The sequence below is a fragment of the Suncus etruscus genome, chromosome 6, assembly GCF_024139225.1.
Source record: "Suncus etruscus isolate mSunEtr1 chromosome 6, mSunEtr1.pri.cur, whole genome shotgun sequence".
Taxonomy (NCBI): Eukaryota; Metazoa; Chordata; class Mammalia; order Eulipotyphla; family Soricidae; genus Suncus; species Suncus etruscus.
Window position 1 is genome coordinate 116,029,937 of NC_064853.1, and position 22,028 is coordinate 116,051,964.

Consider the following 22,028-nt stretch of genomic DNA (forward strand, 5'->3'; position numbering starts at 1 on the left):
AACTGCTGTGGAACAGCTCACAAAATTACTGTTGACGGGCCGGGAGAGATAGCTCAGCAGCGTTTGCCTTGCAAGCAGCTGATCCAGGACCAAAGGTGGTTGGTTCGAATCCCGGTGTCCCATATGGTCCCCTGTGCCTGCCAGGAGCTATTTCTGAGCAGACAGCCAGGAGTAACCCCTGAGCATCGCCGGGTGTGACCCAAAAACCAAAAACCAAAAAAAAAAAAAAAAAAATTACTGTTGACTTACATAAGTACCAAATATTTTTAAATTGAAATTCAGTGTAAGTAGTGGTTGGAGAAAACGCAAATCAAAATCATTTCAAACTGGCATACCATCCAATCTCCAAAACATTAAGTAATAATGTTCATAAATTATAAACACTTCTTTAAACAATGGAATAATATTCACATGCAATGAAAAACAATTTCTTTTATTTTTTTAATCTTCTTCTTTTTTTTTTTTTTTTTTTGGTTTTTGGGTCACACCCAGCAGTGCTCAGGGGTGACTCCTGGCTCTATGCTCAGAAATTGCTCCTGGCAGGCTCAGGGGACCATATGGGATGCCGGGATTCAAACCACCATCCTTCTCTGCATGCAAGGCAAACGCCTTACCTCCATGCTATCTCTCCAGCCCCAGTATTTTTTTTAAACTTGATTGATTGACTGATTGTTTGATTGTTGGGCCACACCCAGAAGTGCTCAGGGGTTACTTCTGGCTCTGCACACAGAAATCGCCCTTTGCAGGCTGGGGGACTATATGGGATGCTGGAATCAAACCGGGTCCCTCCTGGGTCAGCCACATGCAAGGCAAATGGCCTATCGCTGTGCTATCTCTCCAGCCCCAAAACATAGTTTTCATTATAAATGTCAAATATAAAATGAATGCATTTTAATCAGCAATATACTTCCTTTCTTGAGTCTTTTTTGGAGAAACCAGTCAGGGAAGGGAAAATCAACTGAAATGTTCAACATATATCAAAAAAAAAATCCCTTCAAATTCTGTTCTTTCCAGCAAGTCAAAAATAATATACAATACATAGATTTCACATTCAGTGTAATGAGAACAGTAAATCAGACCTTACCATAAGAACTGTAAACAGAAAGAGAAAAATTTCCTGATCTGAGAAAGATCTTGAATTAAAAATAAAACATCATAGGTGCCAGGAAATTACACAGCATGCAAGAAACAAATGCTTTAAATACATAGAACCCCAGGCTCAATCCCTGGCACCTCCAAGAGACTCCAAGATCCATGATCCTCCAAAAGCTGCAGCATATAACCTGGAGCATCCCAAGGACTCCTGAGAAGAGTCAGAGTACCAAACCATCCAATCTGATTGGCTGCTTGGAAAGCTCCCCTCCAAAAAATAAAGTGGAGTAGAAAACTTGGAGTGGTGGGGGCAAGGTTGGACCTAATAGAAGAGGAAAGAACCATAGATTTTTCAATTTATTTCTAGATAGAAGAATTGAAACCTATATATAGCACTTAAATGGTGGGTCAAATATCAGAGAGCAAATAGCAATATGCACTCAAATACAAACCAATTTAGGAGACCTTGGTTACAAGCAGGCAAAACAGAATGTTTGGTCTCCATTTCCTCACCATCTTTCCTCTCTTTTTTTTTTTTGTTTTTTGTTTTTTGTTTTTGAGTCACACCCAGTGATGCTCAGGGGTTACTCCTGGCTATGCGTTCAGAAGTTGTTCCTGGGCCTGGAGAAATAGCACAGCAGCGTTTGCCTTGCAAGCAGCCGATCCAGGACCTAAGGTGGTTGGTTCGAATACCAGTGTCCCATATGGTCCCCTGTGCCTGCCCCTGTGCCTGCCAGGAGCTATTTCTGAGCAGACAGCCAGGAGTAACCCCTGAGCACCGCCAGGTGTGGCCCAAAAACCAAAAAAAAAAAAAAAAAAAAAAGTCATTCCTGGCTTGGAGGACCATATGGGACCCCGGGGGATAGAACCGCTGTCCGTCCTAGACTAGCACTAGCAAGGCAGACACCTTACCTCTAGCGCCACCACACCAGCCCCACCATCTCTCCTCTCTAATTGGAATATTCTCCATTCCCATCACCACCTTCTAAAATCTACTAACCTGTCCTTAAGTATTTTTTTAAAGACAACTTCCTCCACTGTTCAGACTTCCTCAATTATTCTAGATAGAAAAAACATATTCTAAAGTTTTATAGTGAACTTTCTCTGCCAAATTAAAATCTAAAATTATTAATCCTTAACTACAAATACTCTTATGGAATAATTACATGAATTGTTACTTCAATCCTCAAACAGAAAAAGTCAATTATACTTTGCATACATACAGTAAGAATCAAAAAATAAATGTAAAATAAAAAGAAAAGCATTTCATTTAAGTCATAATTATTTAATATCATATTATTAAAATGTGCCCTCAAAAATGAATAGGAAAATACATAATTTATTTCACTGACCCTTGGTGGCCCAATAATCATGCCTGTCCACCTTGTAAGTGTCATATCTTCATCGTCTTCAAGGCCCCAGCTAACTGTACCATCGCCTACTCCTTTTTGTCCTTCTTCAAGTTCTTCCAACAAGCGAAAATTACGAGGAACCTTAACTCCTATACAAAAGAATACAAAACATTCATAACTATTAAGACCTATACATTAAAATTCAGCTTTTACAAATTAACCTTTAAAAATTATTTCCCAGGGCCAGAGAGATAGCATGAAGGTAGGGCATTTGCCTTGTATGCAGGAGGACAGTGGTTCAAATCCCGGCATCTCATATGGTCCCCAGAGCCTGCCAGGAGCAATTTCTGAGCCAGGAACCAGGAGTGACCCCTGAGCGCTTCCGGGTGTGAACCAAAAAACCAAAAACCAAAAAAAAAAAAAAAAAAAATTATTTTCCATCAAGAAAAAAATCCCTGGAGCAGGAGATCTAGCACAACAGTAGGTGATTTGCCTTGCACGCAGCCAATCCAGGACAGATCAGATGATGGTTTGAATCCTGGTCCTCTGTGCCTTCCACCAGTAGAGATTTCTTTTTTCGGGGGGGGGGGGCACACCCAGTGATGCTCAAGGGTTACTCCTGGCTATGTGCTCAAAAATCGTTCTTGGCTCAGGGACCATATGAAAGGCCGGGGATCGAACCAAGGTCCATCCTGGATTGGCTGTGTGCAAGGTAAATGCCCTGCCACTGTACTATCACTCCGGCCCCAAGGAGCAATTTCTGAGTGCAGAAATAGGAGTAACCCCTGAGCACCGCCAGGTGTGACCCAAAAATAAAACAAAAACAAAACAAAACAAAAATTTCCTTTAAAATATTCTGAGGCTAGGGATACGGCTAGTTCAAAGGTGTAGCACATACCTTGACTATCTTAGACCAGTACATGTACATAGGGGCCTGAGAGATAGCACAGCGATAGGGCGTTTGCCTTGCACAACAACAACCTGGGTTCAATCCCCGCAACCCTATATGATCCCCTGAGCCTGCCAGGAATAATTTCTGAGCACAGAACCAAGACTAACCCTGAGTGCAGCCAGGTGTGGACCAAAAGCAAAAAACAAAAAAAATCAATCAAACAAAAAAGCTCCGTACAAGTATATAACTTCCCAGTTAATCAATTTATCATTATAAGGTTATCTCCCATACTTAAGATTTCGATTCCTAGACAACAATATTGCATCAAATAAAGTACACAATGTTCTCAAGAAAGTTCATGAATAAAGTTAACCAGATGATTTTATAAAGTTAAAATTTCATTAGTAAATGCTCTCTGAAGATTTAAAAATAAAGATCCATCTGGAAAAATATACACATAAAGAGACAGTGCAGTGGGTAATGTGCTTGCCTTGCATGCAGGTTATCCAGGTTTAATCCACAACATCCCATATGGACCTCAAACACACAGGAAGAGAACTCTGAACACAGAGCCAGGAGTAAGGTCAAGCACTGCTAGGTGTGGCCCCAAAACAACAAATATACACAACCCAAAAAAAGTTCTGGAAATAGCAATATACCATATATACTCGAGTATAAGCCGACAAGAGTATAAGCCAGGCCTGGAGAGATAGCACAGCAGCGTTTGACTTGCAAGCAACCGATCCAGGACCAAAGGTGGTTGGTTCGAATCCCTGTGTTCCATATGGTCCCCCGTGCCTGCCAGGAGCTATTTCTGAGCAGACAGTCAGGAGTAACCCCTGAGCAACGCTGGGTGTGGCCCAAAAACCAAAAAAAAAAAGAGGAGGAGGAAGAGGAGGAAGAGAAGGAGGAGGAGGAGGAAGAGGAAGAAGAGGAAGAGGAAGAAGGAGGAGGAGGAGGAAGAGGAGGAGAACTTTGTTTTGTTTTGTTTCTGCTTTTGGCCCCCAGCTTTGAGCCCAGCTTTGCTCAAAGATTATACCTGCCAATGCTTGGGGCAATATATATGGTACCATGATTACACCAGGGTCAGTCAACTACAAGGCAAGCATCTTGCCTATTTAAGTATCTCTGGCCCCTGAAAAATAGACTACTTTTAAGTACTTATTCTCCTGAGAATTCAAGAAACAACAGCATTCCTTCTAAATCATTCCTCAAACACTTTAGAAAATTAAAGACTCTTCAATAACTTAAGTATTTCCTCCCAGGAAATAGCCATTTATACCAATACTGTTTAAAAAAAAAAAAGCACATTTTTTAAAACTGGAGCAATAGCAGTGCAGGTAAGGCATTTGCAAAGGCCTTATCCGTAGCTGATCCAGGTTCGATCCTCAGCATCCCTCCAAGCCTACCAGGAATAATTTCTGAGCTCAAAGTCAGAAGTAAACCCCCTGAGCCTCACCAGGTAGGGTACTCCCTAAAAAGGCATATGACAATTTGGGGAGCAGGTAGACACTGCCGCGAGTATGAGTATACCATGTTATACACCATTTATACTTTTCAATAATATCCCAATCACTGGGCTAAAACCTTTAAGGAATAACAGGACTTAAAAGGAATCAATTACTTAAATGCCTGATATTTGGACACATATATATTTTGCCATGCAAGATTAAACCTTAAACCAAACAGTTAACCCGAATTCAACCCCCACCATCCCATGTCCCTCTGAGCCTGCCAGGAATGATTCCTGAGTGCAAAGTCAGAGTTAGCCCTGTGCACAGCTGGCTGTAGGACAAAAATAAAAACAAAAACAAAAAAATAAAATGGCATCATCAAGAAAGTAAAAAACAACCTACAAAACTATAACATAATACCTGCAAACTATAACTATGATGTTTTATTTAGAATAAAGAATTTTTCTGGGGCCGGAGAGATAGCATGGAGGTAGGGCATTTGCCTTACCAGGGGTGATTTTTGGGTGCAGAGCCAGGAGTAACCCCTGAGCGCTGCTGGGTATGACCCAAAAATAAAAAAAAAATTAAAAAAAGGTATTTTTCTAACCAGTATATAACCCTAAGGTGGTTGATTCGAATCCCAGCGTCCCACATGGTCCCCCATGCCTGCCAGGAGCTATTTCTGAGCAGATAACCAGGAGTAACCCCTGAGCACCGCTGGGTGTGGTCCAAAAACCAAAAAAAAAAAAAAAACTGGCAAAGTGGGGTCAGAGTAATAGTATAGTAGTAGGGCACTTGCCTTGCACACAGTTGACCCAGGTTCACCAGGAAAAATTCCTGAGTTAAGAGCCATGAATTAACCCCTGAGCAATGCTGAATAACTATTTCTCAGAAAAATAAAATCAAATATTCAGGTGGTCAACAAGTGCATGAAAGTTGTTCATAATGAATCATCAGAAAATAGTAAACCAAAACAATAAAATTACTGTCATACTCTATAGCAATGATGGCTAACCTTTTTGAGCCCGAATGCCCAAACTGCCGCACAAAACCAAAGAATTTCCTCAAAAGTGCCAGCACGTCAATTAAACCTTAATAACAAGAATTTAGTATCTAAAAACTATGCGGCACATGCCGCATATCTTAATTGCGGACCTTCCTGCATGCCAGCTGCAAGGCCTTCTCGTGTCACCGCTGGCACGCATGCCATAGGTTCGCCATCGCGGCTCTATAGGATAGTATAATAAAGTCAGAAAACTGCCAGGGAGATGGCATAGGTTCTATATGCCAACAATCTGGTTCAACCCTTGTACAGCATGATTCCAGAGCAACTCAGGGAGCACCCTTGGAGTAATGGAAGGAAAGAAAAGAAAAGTCAGGTATTGGGGCCAGAGAGATAGCATGGAGGTAAGGCATTTGCCTTGCATGCAAAAGGGCGGTGGTTCAAATCCCAGCATCCCATTTGATCCTCCAAGCCTGCCAGGAGCTATTTCTGAGCATAGAGACAGGAGGAACCCGAGTGCTGCCGGGTATGACCCAAAACCATAAAAAAAAAAAGGTCAGGTATTTATTTGTAAAGATGTATACTGGTGGAAATATAAAATGGGTTCCTCCTTTGAAAAATTCCGGCATGAGGCCTCAGTGATAATACAGCAGTTTTGCATGAGATTTACCCAGATTTAATCCCCAGCACTCATAAGCACTGCTGGGTATAGGTATGGCACCTAAAAAAAAAAAAAAAAAAAGTAAGGCTGGCAGTTCCTTAAATAATTAAACATAGTTACATGTGACTTAGCAATTCTGCTCCTAGATTAGCAGAAGAGATGGTATTTTCAGAGAAACTTGAGGGGTAAGGAAGGTGGAGAGATGAGATGAAAGAGGGGAAGGCCTTGCATACTGCAGATCCCACCCACGTTTGATCCCCAGCACTTCATATAGTCCCCCAATACCAGAAATTCAAGCACTGGGAGCAATGACCCCAAGCTCAAAGCCAGGAGTAAATCCTGGTGTTGTACAATCACCCCTCACTCCCCACATAGTAGAAGAGCCACTCACAAAAATAGCACACCTCACAATTTCATTCATGTGTAAATTCTGGTGGAGATAGGGCTATAAAAACTAAAGGAAGGGGCTGGAGCAGTTGCACAGTGGTAGGGCATTTGCTTTGCACGCCTTGAACTAGGACAGACAGCGATTCGATCTTCCAGCGTCCCATATGGTCCCCCAAGCCAGGAGCAATTTCTGAGTGCATAGCCAGGAGTAACTCCTGAGTGTCATCAGGTGTGGCCCAAAAAGCAAAAATACAAACAATCAATCAATCAATCAATAAATAAATAAATAAATGGTACAGGGCTTCCTTCTGAGGTGATACAAATGTTATAAGTCTACTATAGCAGTAAAAGCTGTACACATCTGAATATACCAAACCTCACTCCTTGGTAGGTAAATTGTTATGCAAATAAAACAAGAAAGAATTATTCTCCAAAGTTGAACCAGTATTGATATACTGTTCTATTTCTAAAACTTCCAGTTTTCCTAAAATTCTTTTTTTGGTTTTTGGGCTACACCCAGTGACACTCAGGGGTTACTCCTGGCTATGCACTCAGAAATCGCTCCTGGCTTGGGGGACCACAGGGGACGCCAGGGAATCAAACCGCCCTACCGCTGCGCCACTGCTCCTGCCCCTCCTAAAATTCTTGATATACATGGGGCCAGAGAGCTAGCACAGGGAAGAGGGCACTTGCCTTGCACACAACCAGCCAGCCAGGGTTCAAAATCCAACTTCCCATTTGGTCCCCCAGAACTCATCAGAAATGATCCCAGAGTATAGAACTAGGAGTAGACCCTAAGCAGTACCATTTAGCTCCAAAATAAGCAAACAAAAAGATTCATGATACATAATCTAAAGACCTCATGGAGACTCTGAAGCAATAGTACAGCAGAAAGGGCATTTACCTTGCATGTGGCCAAATCTGGTTCAATCCCTGGCATACCCTATGGTCCCTCATGCTTGCAGCAGTAATTTCTGAGCCAGGAGTAAGCCCTGAGCACCACGTGTGAGACACACACAGACACACACACACAGACACACACACACACACAGACACACACACACACACACACACCCTCATGAAGGGTAGCTTTTCCCCCACAATCTGAATTTTTTTTGGGGGGGGGCCACACCTGGCATTGCTCAGGGGTTACTCCTGGCTGTCTGCTCAGAAATAGCTCCTGGCAGGCACGGGGGACCATATGGGACACGGGATTCGAACCAACCACCTTTGGTCCTGAATCAGCTGCTTGCAAGGCAAACGCCACTGTGCTATCTCTCCGGGCCCCACAATCTGAATTTTAATGAACACTTCAAAACTCAGGGAGAGTAAGAATCACTGGGAAATGCCTAGATCTTTCTCATTCCATAACTATTTGGATTAAATTGATCCTATTTATATGTTGTCATATGTTTTATATTCCTAAATAATGTCCACCATCAGGGTGCAGTGAAAGCACAGTGGGTAGAGCGTTTGCCTTGCACAAGGCTGACCCAGGTTCAATCTCCGGCATCCAAGCCTGCCAGGAGTAATTTCTGAACACAGAGCCAGTAGTAACCCCTAAGCACCACCAGTGTGGCCCAAAAACAAAAACAAAAAAAACCTAAGGAAACAACTAGTATATACATATTTTGCTTGCAATACCAAATTTGATTTCTGTGCTCAGAAAACATTTTTTTCTATAAATGTGTAACAATATTTAGCCACTACATTTTCTGAAAATGTGTATTACTTATCTCATTCTTTAAAAGAGAATGTCACTGGGACTGGGAGAGAGTACAGGGGCTAATGCTAACTTCTGTCCAGATGAAACTCCTCCGCCACTCTGGGAAACAGTGACTTACATACACCAAGATAATGTACTCTGCATAAGAACTATTTCAGTGATTATAAACACCTATCCAAAGTTGTAAGTCATAAGGAAGTCTCCTGTCTTTGAAACTTTGCTGTTCCAATTTAATTTGTTCTTTAAACATTAAGATTGGGGTGGGGGGCATTGGGTCACACTTGGCAGTGCTCAGGGGTTACTCCTGGCTCTGCACTCAGAAATCGCCCTGACAGACACGGGGGATTTTATGGGACGCCAGGATTCAAACCACCATCCATCCTAGGTCGGCTGCATGCAAGGCAAACGTCCTACCTCTGTACTATCTTTCCGGTCCCTACACATAAGATTTTTGAAAAAGAATCACTCTCTGAGTGCGGGCATCCTCAGATGCCCTTATCTTTCGTATTTCCAGAAGCACGGGCAGCTGAAACCATACCCACAAATGCACTCACCACATCTGCATTCTGCCAGCTCACAGACTCACTCTGTTCTCAAAAGATATACCAAGCCATAAAAATTATGGCCATGCAGCTGAAAGCTAGCAATCTTGAGAGGAGAGGGAGAGCCAAGTTACTGCCTTGCAGAAGCCATGCCTACTATGCCCATCAGTCCACAAGTGTCGCTTTGGCAAATGTTCCTGCTTCACCATTCTTCCACAGCTCTCTGCAGACACCAATCTGACCAAAACGCCAGGTATGCTTAGTATAGAACGTTTTTGAGGTTTGGGCACCATCCACTCCCAACCCCAAATATCTAATAATTCCATCCAAAAGTCCTAGCAACTGAAATAGGCCCCACAAAAGCCGCTGTTTCAGCAATGGTGCTTGGAATTCCTGGACAACTCCAAATTTTTTATTACTATCATCTCTGTAAGAAACACCAATTTATAACCAATGTATATTTGAAGCCACCTAATGTTCGGAAACAAAAGAACAGAATGATCAATTAGCAACAAGAGCTTAATAAACCATCTGACGGGGCCGGAGAGATAGCATGGAGGTAAGGCATTTACCTTTCATGCAGAAGGTCATCAGTTCAAATCCCGGTGTCCCATATGGTCCCCCGTGCCTGCCAGGAGCGATTTCTGAGCACAGAGCCAGGAAAAACCCCTGAGCACTGCCGGGTATGACCCAAAAACCACAAAAAAAAATAAATAAATAAAATAAACCATCTGACAACAATTTAATGAACTCATTGCAAGATACAATAATTTTTCAAAAATTTTCTTCTTGTGCTCCTTTTCTTTTTTTAAAAATTTTACTCCCAGGGGCCGGGGAGATATCATGGAGGTAAGGCATTTGCCTTGCATGCAGAAGGCATCTCACATGGTCCCCGAGCCTGCCAGGAGAGATTTGAGGGCAGAGTCAGAAGTAACCCCGAGCGCCACCGGGTATGACCCAAAAACAAAACAACAAGAGCCTGAGAGATGGTACAGGGGCTAAGGCTTCGCATGTGGCCAACCCAGTTCAATCCCAAGTACCACATAGTCCCTGCAAACCAACCAGGTGCAATGCCCAAGCACAGAGCTAGAAATAAGTCAAGTACAGAGTCCAATCTGGCCCTAAAACAAACAGATCAATATAAAATTGATTAAATAAAGGGGCCAGAGCAATAGTATAGCAGATAAGCATTTGCTTTGCATGAGGCAACCAGGGTTAAATTCCCAGCATCCCATATGGTCCCTAGACCCACCAAGTGAGATTTTTTTTTTGGTTTTTGGGCCACACCCATTTGATGCTCAGGGGTTACTCCTGACTATGCACTCAGAAATCGCTCCTGGCTTGGGGGGACCATATGGGACGCTGGGGGATCGAACCACGGTCCATCCTACGCTAGCGCTTGCAAGGCAGACACCTTACCTCTAGCGCCACCTCTCCTGCCCCTCAAGTGATATTATTAAGTAGAGGCAGGAGTAACCCCTGAGCACAGTCAGTGTTGCCCAAAAACAAAAACATTAAATCAGAGCTAGAAACTGACCTTGGACAATGCCAAGACAGGTTTCATTCCCAGAATCCCATATGGTCCCCAAATCCACCAGCAATGATCCCCAAGTGAAGAGCCAGCCCTGAGCACCATTCAGTGTGGCCCAAACTTAAACACACACACCCAAAAAAATTAAATCAGCAACACAATCAAATAAGTTTTTCAAATTTCAGTTAACAGAATATATTAAGTATGAACAAACGTACAAAGTACAAATTCTGCTACCTACAAATTATTGTGCAAATGTTCCAACCAGTAGGCAAATATATTATATCTTTTAAGGTGTGTCTAATGGCAGTAACTCACTATACATCTTTAACTGGGTTCTAATACAAACAGTAGGGATATAAACCTATAAAAAGGAAGGGAAGAAAGGGAGCCCAACAATGTTACTTAAAATTAAGAGCACAAAGGATAAAATGTTGAAAGCTAATCCAAAAAAGGAATATGACAATTCACCAAAGCAGAGACCTAATTGGTGCCAGAGAGATAGGATAGTGTGGGTGAGGCGCTTGCCTTTCATGCAGCTGACCCAGATTCAATTCCCAGCACCATATTCCATGAGCCTGCCAGGAGTCATTCCTGCCAAAGGAATAAGTCCTGAGCACGCCAGCTGTGAACCAAAAACCAAAAGAGAATAATTAGTTGGCTCCTGAAGCATTGTTCACACTACTCTTGATAAACCACACTTTAAAAAAAAACACTAATTTTTTGGGGGGTGTTTTTGGGGGTCACACCCAGCAGTGCTCAAGGTTACTCCTGGCTTTACACTCAGAAATCGCTCCTGGAGGGTTCAGGGGACCATATGTGATGCCGGGATTTGAACCACCGTACTTCTGCATGCAAGGTAAATGCCCTACCTCCATGCCATCTCTCCGGCCCCAAACCACTAATTCTTTTTTTTTTTTTTTTTTTTTTTTTTTTTTTGTGGTTTTTGGGTCACACCCGGCAGTGCTCAGAGGTTATTCCTGGCTCCAGGCTCAGAAATTGCTCCTGGCAGGCACGGGGGACCATATGGGGCGCCGGGATTCAAACCGATGACCTCCTGCATGAAAGGCAAACGCCTTACCTCCATGCTATCTCTCCGGCCCCAAACCACTAATTCTTAATGCCTAAGTATACTAAACAAAAAAAAATTATTTTGTTTGCCTTTTAATTTCCTATATAAGTAACCAGTTTTGAATGTTTTAGTAAACATTTCCAAAGGTCATATATAATCTTAATCATTTTTTTTTTTTTTTTTTTTTTTTTGTTTTTGGGCCACACCCGGCGGTGCTCAGGGGTTACTCCTGGCTGTCTGCTCAGAAATAGCTCCTGGCAGGCACGGGGGACCATATGGGACACCGGGATTCGAACCAAACACCTTTGGTCCTGGATCGGCTGCTTGCAAGGCAAACACCGCTGTGCTATCTCTCCGGGCCCATAATCTTAATCTTTTTCAGGTGCTTTATGCAAACTATTAGTGTGGTCATTTTTACATGCTGCAATAGAAAGAGAACAGCTGGTACAGCAAAACTGTATTATTTCATCATCAAAAGCAAACAATTATCAAGAACATGTAAGTTTCTAACTGACCTAGAAAAAATCTACAAAGCCAATTATTAGTGTCAAAAGTAAACACACTGAACTACTATATATTTCAGCTCTTCCCTAGAAGAGCTTCCTTAGTTCCTAGAGTCTAGATAATGATTTATACATGCAATTTCTTCTATTTCTTTCCAAGTTATAAGCATATGAGTATCCTCATCTTGAGGACAGATAAAATGAAGTCAAGTTCTAAGGCCAGAGCAATAGTACAGTGGGTAAGACACTCAACCTAGCAAGCAGCCAACTCAGGTTCTATCCCCAGCATTCAAAATGTTCCCCTGAACATCTGCAGTGGTTCCTGAATCCAGAGCCATTGGGATATCTCTGGATGTGGTCCAAAACAAAAACAAAAATAAAATCATGTTCTCAAATCTCGTGTTAACAAGGCTTCAGCGAATCAGTTGCAGGTCAGATACAGCCAGAGAGCATGATCTACAACTGTCAGCCCAGGTTCAATCATTGACAACCAAGTACAGGCAGATGTAGCTTCAAAACAAAACATCTCAAAGTTTGAGGGGCGCAGCAAATAGAATAGCAATAGGATGCTTGCCTTGCATGCAGCTGACACAGGTTTGATCCCCAGCATTATATAAGGTCCTCCACACATTACTAGGAATAATTCTGGAGTGCAAAGTGAAGAGCATGGCCAAGTGTGACCCAAAAAACAAAAACATACTTAAAAAATAAAAATTTGCCGGAGAGATAGCACAGCGGTAAGACATTTGCCTTGCATGCGGAAGGATGGTGGTTCGAATCCTGCCATCCCATATGGTCCCCCGAGCCTACCGGGGGCAATTTCTGAGCATAGAGCCAGAAGTAGCCCTTGAGCGCTGCTTGGGTGTGACCCAAAAAAATAAATAAAAATAAAAATTTAAGAAATGCAGTAGCATGTCCCAATTCACAAAGTAACCTATCATGAACAGCAGAATTTGCCAATTCAGGTCCTAATTCAATAAATACAACAATGCCAAGCGTTTTGTTGTTGTTTTGAGGGCACACCAGGTGATGCTTGGGGGTTACTCCTGGCCCTGGGCTCAAGGACCACTTCTAGCACTACTCCAAGGACCATGTGTGCTTGATAACAAATCCCAGTTGATCAAGTACAAGGCAAGCACAGTACACACTGTACTATTGCTCTGGCTCCACCGCTTACTTCTTAAGAGACTGAGTTCTTAATTTTTTGTGTTTTGTGTTCTATCTATATGGCTTACACACATCTGCTATCCAAAAAAAAAAAAAAAAATCCATCGGTTTCATAGATCTGGGGCTGGAGAGATAGCATGAAGGTAAAGGCGTTTACCTCGCATGCAAAAAGTCGGTGGTTCGAATCCCGGTGTCCCATATGGTCCCCCGAGCCTGCAGGGAGCGATTTCTGAGCGTAGAGGTAGGAGTAACTCCTGAGCGCTGCTGGGTGTAACCCAAAAACAAACAAACAAACAAACAAACAAACAAACAAAAAAGGTTTCATAGATCTAAAAACCAGGGTGAAACTAACCTTTAAAATGCTAAAATGTTAGAAACATGCACTTCCAATGTATACAATAAATATGCTCAGATTTATCAATAATCTTTTTATATTTTTTGGTTTTAGGCCACACCTGGAGATGCTCAGGGGGTTACTCCTGGCTCTGCATGCAGGAATCACTCCAGGTGGGCTCTGGGGACCATATGGAATGCCAGGGATCGAACCCAGGTCGGCTCCGTGCTAGGCAAGTGCCCTACCCGCTAAGCTATCGCTCCTGCCCCATTTTTTTTTTTTTTTTTTTTTTTTTTTTTGGTTTTTGGGCCACACCCGTTTGACGCTCAGGGGTTACTCCTGGCTATGTGCTCAGAAATCACCCCTGGCTTGGGAGGACCATATGGGACACCGGGGGATCGAACCGCGGTCCATCCGCTTGCAAGGCAGACACCTAACCTGTAGCGCCACCTTCCCGGCCCCAACTCCTGCCCCATTTTATAACTTTTATCTTCCAAAAATAACTAAACAGGGTTTAAAAAAATATGTGATTAATATCATATAAATGTTTCTACTACCTAATATTCTATCTAGTACTTGTAATTAAGTTGAGGATCGATTTTTTGTTGTTGTTGTTGGTTGGTTGTTCTTGTTTTTGTTTTGGGGCCACAGAAGCACTTGGTGGTTACTTCTGGCTCTATGCTCAGAAATTACTCCTAGAGGGCCAGAAAGATAGCATAGTAGGTTGGGCGTTTGCCTAGCACATGGCAGACCCTGGGGACCATATAGAATGGTGGGAACGAACCCCTCTGTGCTATCACTCTGGCCCCTGAGGGGGACATGAGGGAGGGAATAGATTTAAATAAAGTAATGCAACCGACAATGTAAGAAAACCACCTAATTCATATATATCATTTTATTGCCAATTTTTCAGTACTGATAAGCACTAAGCACACCTCTTAAAACAATAGGGTCCCATTCCCAAGCACACAGGGTTTCGAAGAGTAATCGTGAAAGTCATAACTAAAATGTCCCTCTCAATCATCCTTGCTTTAGAACTCAGCTGAGTCCATGTATCCAGGCATACATGCACCACACTAAGATGTCCAAAATCTTATCATCTGTGACACCTGTCTATAAATTTAGCATTCAGATCCTTATCATATCCTGCAAATTCCCCATCACTACATACAGTGAAACCCTCCACATGGTGCTTTCAACATGCATTCATTCATTCTTATAATGGGAGGACGGAATGAAACACTAAAAACCACACTGCATTGTCCACGACGATTAGAAAAAAAATGCAAGATCTCCCGGGTGGAGGTGTTTTAAGGAAAACGACGCCCGTTAAGTCAACATCCTTTACAAGGGTCGAGTCTCCAGAACTGGAGCGTTATTAAGTCTGTTCTCCAAAGTAAAAAAAAATAATAAAACAAAAAACCGGAATGCATGCAGAAGCGCAGTTGAAGAACCCACTTCTTCGCTGGAGCAACAGCACAGCACAGCAGGCAAGGCCTTTGCCTTGTATGCAGCATGCTGGTCCAGGTTCGAGCCCTGGCATCCCAGGTGATCCTCGGGGCCTGCCAGGAGTAATTTCTGAGTGCAGAGCCAGGAGTGAGCCCTGGGGTCTGCTGGGTATAGCCCCCAAACAAAAAGAACCCACTTCTTCCGTGGGCGCTCGTCTTGCTGGAGTTTTTCTGTTTGCACGGCAGGTTTCCATTCACTTCGTTGGGGAAAAGCTAGACGGATACGGGGGGCAAACAGGAGGTGCACCCCGACGTTGCAGAGCAACAGTTCCGCGCGGAAAGCGCGCCCTGCAGAATCGGGGTGGGCCTGGCCAGACTGGGGGGCACGACCCCGGCAAGGCTAACGGGCGGGCCTGCAGCTCGCTCGCCCCGCGCCCGCCCCGCGCCTCCCAGCCCAGGCGCAGAGCAGACAGACCCGACCAGCCGCCCCGTCGGCCTCCCAGGCTCCCAGGCCCGCCCCACCACCCAGGCCCGGCCCGGCTGGGCTCCGCGGGGCGCCTGGCGTCCCGAAAGCCGCGCGCCGCTTCGCCCGAGCGCCCCGAGCGCGCGGCGGCTGCGAGCGGGACTGGCGGGGCCGCGGCGCGGAGCGGCGGGAAAGCGAGCGAGCGAGCGCGCGCACGGACGGACGGACGGAAGGACGGACGGACAGCCGGGCCTGGAAACCGACCTGTGGAGACCGCCATCTTCGCCTGCAGCCCGACGCCGCCGCCGCACGCACGCACGCACGCACGACGGCGCGTCACTTCCGGCCGGCCCCGACGCCCGGGCGCCGCTGGCGACCTCTTCGTCCCGGCCGCCGCTCAATCGAAGGAGAGCTCCGTGGGGCCGGCGCGAGGGGCCGGCACGCAGGGCGCATGCTCCGTCCGACCTGCCTCGGTCGAGACACCCATAATGCCCCTCGCGCGCCGCCGGGAGGCACCCTGGAGCGCCGGCCGGGTGGGTGGGACCCCGCGGAGAGGTAGCGCAGCGGTAAGGCGTTTGCCTTGCAAGCAGCCAATCCAGGAGGGACAGTGGTTCGAATCCCGGCATCCCATGTGGGCCCCTGTGCCTGCCAGGTGCGACTTCTGAGTGCAGAGCCAGGAGGAGGAACCCCTGAGAGTCACTGGGTGTGGCCCCAAAGCAAAAATACATAAATAAATGGATTGATTGCTTAATTGATTGATTGATCTCAATTGGTCTATTCATTGATTGCCTAATTGATTGGTTGACCTTGATTGATTTAATTGATAGAGGGTGACCCAGGACGGACCTGTGTTTGATCCCAGCATCCCATATAGTCCCCCACGCACAGAGCCAGGAATAACCCCTGGGCATCACGGAGTGCGACCCAAAATCCAAAAATAAAATTAAATAAAAAATAAAAAAAAAATTGGTGGGAATGTTGCACTGGTGAAGGGGGGTGTTCTGTTTATGACTGAAACCCAACTACAATCATGATTTCTAATCATGGAGCTTAAATAAAGAATTTGTATTAAAATAATATTTTTTTTGTTTTTTGTTTTTTGGGTCACACCCGGCAGCGCTCAGGGGTTCCTCCTGGCTCTATGCTCAGAAATCGCCCTTGGCAGGCACAGGGAACCATATGGGATGCCGGGATTCGAACCACCGTCCTTCTGCATGAGAGGCAAACGCTTTACCTCACTGCTATCTCTCCGGCCCCTAAAATAATAACTTAATTAATTATAAATAATAATAAATAAATAATCCCGCACAAAAATACCAGGCTTTCCCTCAGACAAAATTTGAGGCAGTAGCCATGAAGAACGAAAACATACGGAGGAAATACACTTGAAAGGGCATGATGAGGGCCAGAGAGATCGCACAGTGGCAGGGCGTTTGCCTTGTATGTGGCCAGCCGCAGATGGACTCCAGTTAGATTCCCGATTCCCGGCACCCCAGATGGTCTCCCGAGGGAGGCTGCCAGAGCGATTTCGGAGCACAGAGCCAGGAGTAACCCTGGAACGATGCCAGGTGTGACCCAACCCCCCCCCCCCCCAAAGAAAGAACCAGGGAGGTTGCACCAGAGATAAAGGCATTTGCCTTAAGACCCATCCAGGAGTGACTCCACAGTGAGCATGGGAAATACTCAACGCTGACGCCCCAAAACTATACATGAATGAATATATAAAAGGCATGTACTGGACCAGTGACAACAGGGGAGAAGACAGGGCATATGAGGCTGTGGTGGCCCAACCTAGTTTTCCTCCAGAGCTCCACGCATGGGGACCCATGAGCACAGAACAGGATACACACCCAAAAAAAAAAAAAAAAAAGAAAGAAAGAAAAGAAAAAAGGAAATCACAGTGCTGTGGAGCTTTGAACCCCAAGTGCGAAGAGAGTTGCTGAAGGAAGAATATGCTGATTTCCGATTCTCAGTGTCTTAGAACACTGTATATTAGCTTTTTATGTAGTATGTTAGTAGAATAAAATTTGGGCAAAGGTGACCTTTGTGGAAGCTTTGGGTAGTGGGCACAGGTTGGAGGGAGTGTTCAACACAATTGTATTGCTTCCTCCACAGAGCCCTAATCTTGAAAAATGTTCTTTGTGTTTGTTTTGTAGCAGTTTGCCCCTGTAGTGGCTATTCAGAGGTAGTATTTTATTTCAGTTGACATAAAACAGTTAAGATTGGGTCTCTAGACCCAAAGTCGAACCAAAAAGGAACTAGAATCTTTATCCAAAGTGGAATTATCCACTTAAGTAATCATGAAATCACCCCCCAGAGAACCTCTCACCAGTTGTAGACGATGCTCCTGTCCTAGGCACCATGTGAAGTGAAAGCCTCATGCCCCAATCCAAGGGATTAGGACCACAGGTCTGGAAGAAAATGCTGACACAGAAAATTATCCATGCAAGATGGAAAAGAATAAAACAGGTTCAGGAAATGTCCACCACAATCTCTGTGCTCTCTAGCAAAAGATACAGCAGGAAGATAGACTAGTTGTGGAAAGGAAACCACAAGCAGCTTCTTCAGTTTCTCCCTGAGACCCAAGGTCTTTATTGGGAAGAGAAATACCACCCCCTTGGGTGGAGAACAAGTAGGAGGAAGGGACCAATCCAGAAAAATTTCCAGTCCATGAGTGACAAGCATGCAAAGAAGAATTATTCTGACTAGAATGAAAACTGGTTACTCTAACAATACCTGGGTATTGAACCAGGAGTTATATCTAATCACTGAGTGTGGCTCCAACCTGCCCCCACAAAGATCTAATGTTTTAAAATCTATTTAATCTATTTACATTGTTGGGGCTGGAGAGATAGCATGGAAGTAAAGCATTTGCCTTGCGTGCAGAAGGTCATTGGTTTGAATCCCTGCATCCCATATGGTCCCCAGAGCCTGCCAGGAGCGATTTCTAAGCGTGGAGCCAGGAATAACCCCTGAGCCCTGCCGGGTGTGACCCAAAAACAAAACAAAACAAAACAAAACTTATATTGTTGCCTAACTATTGGAACAATTGGTCTACCCAAGAGATTGATCTATGTACACTTAGGGAAAATATGTGTAGTTAAGAGGAATATTCAATCTGTTGTTATTCAAGCCATCTAATTCCTTAAAATTATAATTCCTAAATTACAATTCCAACTACTACTGGTTACTTGTTCCAATTCATTATGAAAAGTGGAATATTGAAGATTACAAATAGTATAATAGCCTTAAATTATCTGTCTCTTTCTAAAGTACATTTTGTTTGATAATAGTATAAATATCCTACTATTTCTGATTACTATTCATATTACCATTATCATCTCTTTTTTTCCTTTTCTTTTTCTTTTTTGGTTTTTGGGTCACACCCGGCAGTGCTCAGGTTAATTCTGGCTCTATGCTCAGAAATTGCCCCTGGCAGGCACAGGGGACCATATGGGATGCTGGGATTCGAACCACTGTCCTCCTGCATGAAAGGCAAATGCTCTACCTCCATGCTATCTCTCCGGCCCCACCATTATAATCTTTTTTTTTTTTTTTTTTTTTTTTTTTGGTTGGTTTTTGGGTCACACCCGGCGGTGCTCAGGGGTTACTCCTGGCTGTCTGCTCAGAAATAGCTCCTGGCGAGCACGGGGGACCATATGGGACACCGGGATTCGAACCAGCCACCTTTGGTCCTGGATCGGCTCTTGCAAGGCAAACACCGCTGTGCTATCTCTCCGGGCCCACCATTATAATCTTTAACTTTCAGATTGCTTGTATTTTTAGTTTGTTTTTTTTTGGTTTTTTTTTTTTTTTTTGGGCCACACCCATTTGACGCTCAGGGGTTACTCCTGGCTATGTGCTCAGAAATCGCCCCTGGCTTGGGGGGACCATATGGGACGCCGGGGGATCGAACCGCGGTCCGTTCCTTGGTAGCGCTTACAAGGCAGACACCTTATCTCCAGCGCCACCTTCCCGGCCCCTGTATTTTTAGTTTTAAAGTGAATCTAAAAGGGCTGGGAAGAAAGCCCAAAGCACTGGAGCACATGATTTGCACGCAGGATATCAGATTTTGTATAGAGTGAGTGGTCCATCACCCTCAGGGCATAATACTGAGTCAGAAGAAAAGGGATAGACAGAAAATAATCTGATTTAAATGTGGAATTTAAATACAAATCATGGGAGCAGTGAATGGCCAAATGATACAAAATTGAAGAGTTGGTCCATAAAACTGAGTTTGTGGTGTAAGGAACACTGAATGTGAGAAGCTTTTGGGTCCCTGTAAGAGGGAAGCGGCTACTCTGGTATTGGTGTGGTGTTGGAATGAAGTAGGCATAAAACTATCATTAACAGTGATATAAATCACAGTATTTCATTTTATATTTTTATTATTTTGTTTGTCAAATTTTGGCCTCTAAATTTTATGTTATATGCAATATCTAGTCATAACATTGACATGCAGATAATGAAATATGTGAAAATTAAATAAGATTTTAGCCAAACAAGTTTATCAACATCATTAATCTTTCATTATAAAAAGTTATTTTTCTAACAATTACTAATTAAACAATAGAATGACCTTTTACTTGATTTAAAGTTTTCTCAAATAAATAATTAATATGTAGTTTCAATAGTTTGAAATGTAACTGGACTATATAGAAAAATCTCAAGAAACTATTTTTTGTTGATGAGAATGAAAGTTTACATATGATTATCTATGATCTAAAAATTTAATGATGGGAATAAATAGGCAAATGTTTAATATTTGAAATTTTTTCCAACTTGGCATTTTTTTCCCTTACAGTTTTACTGTGGGGAAGAAAGTTGGAATTGAAGTGATAGTACAGCTGGTAGGACACTTGCCATACACACAGCCCTTCTGGGTTCATCTGGGTTCAATCCTCAGCTTCCCATATGACCCTGAGAGCACACCTGGAGTCAGCCACCAGGTGTGGCAAATAAATAAATCGGTGGAAACAAATCCAAATCTAAATGAGAGAAGCATAGATTAATGTGTTCAGATCTTGTTTTGTTTAGCCAGAAAGCAGCCACCATCACTTTTTGCCACTCAAGCAGTTGTTTTGGGCAGAGTCTCCAGCACAGGCAGAAGAGGGTGAAAGTTTTATGCAAGGCACAGGTATGACCACATTGTGAACATTGATTGGTAAAAATGTCACCCAGGGGAGCACATTTGACTTTCTCCTGTTGATTCTAAATGGGAACAGGACAAAATTTAGGAAACAAATAGAATGAAAGCTGGATTTCTAAAAGTGATAAATCCTTGAGTGTCATTGTCCCTCACTAAGTCTGAACAAACAATCCACTCAAATACACCAATTTTATATCTTTTTTCTTTTATTAATCAAAAAACTGATTTACAAAATTATTGATAGTTGAGTTTTAGGCATAAAACCAGTGTCAATTAAGTAAATTGAGGCCTTTTGAAATAATCCTCATTTGTTTTTTATCTGTATCTCATTTGTATCTTAATCATTTTTGTTGCCATTTTCCCCTCCCCTTGGGGAGGGACTTGAATTTGGATTTCAATAAATTGAAGGCAGGAGAGCTGAGCTGGGGCTGCCATCTAGGCTTGTGGTTCTGTTTATTAGAGCGACTGGTTTATGGTGAATAGCCTGCAGTGTAAATTTACTTGCCGGCTATTTCCTCAATAATCTGGGGATAGGAGGAGATAGCATGGAGGTAGGGTGTTTGCCTTGCATGCAGAAGGATGGTGGTTTGAATCCCGGCATCCCATATGGTCCCCCGAGCCTGCCAGGAGCGATTTCTGAGTGTAGAGCCAGGAGTAACCCGGGTTATATGCCGGGTTTGACCTCTCAAAAAAAAATATGTGTAGATTACTTATTGCAGAGAATTGTTCATGAACCATCTTCTCCTGTACTCCCTGGATAGGGGGTATTGGATATCCCTTTTGGGAACTTTGGGATAACCAAATCTCAACCCAAATCCCAAAGAACATCACATTACAATTGTTCATTCCCATTACTAGTGCTTCCATATTCTATCATCCTCTACCAGCACTCCCATCCTCTCCCAACCACTGCTTGTCACCTTGGCAGGCATATTGCAAGCTTTTATGGTTGCAGCTTAGATCTCCTGTTCTCAGTGTTGCTGAGTCTATGCTTTGGATTTATAGCTATACCATTCTCTCACATGTCCAATATAATTGAGGTCCCAGACCCTACTCCACTATTACTTCCCTTTCTCATCTTCCTTCCCTTTTTTATTTCTTTCCTTCTCTGTCCTCCCTAAGCTTGGGGGTCAAGGGTGATTAGGCAGCCCCATTTTATGATATTACATTTCCTTATACAATTGTTTTATATATCACAGATAAATTAGATCATCCTGTCTTTCTCTTTCTTCTTCTGGCTTCTTTCATTCAA

At 43.6% G+C, this 22,028-nt stretch overlaps 1 protein-coding gene across 1 annotated transcript in view; it reads right to left on the minus strand.

Annotated features, from left to right (window-relative positions):
- Nucleotides 1-22,028, minus strand: part of UBE2V2 (ubiquitin conjugating enzyme E2 V2) — a 738,183-nt gene that overhangs the window by 16,300 nt on the left and 699,855 nt on the right. The window contains exons 2-3 of the mRNA XM_049775779.1: nt 15,892-15,932; nt 2,445-2,593 (exon numbers count right to left, since the gene is read on the minus strand). Coding sequence (XP_049631736.1) covers nt 2,445-2,593; nt 15,892-15,907 — 165 coding nt within the window. The 5' untranslated portion in view covers nt 15,908-15,932. The remainder of the gene's footprint in view (nt 1-2,444; nt 2,594-15,891; nt 15,933-22,028) is intronic.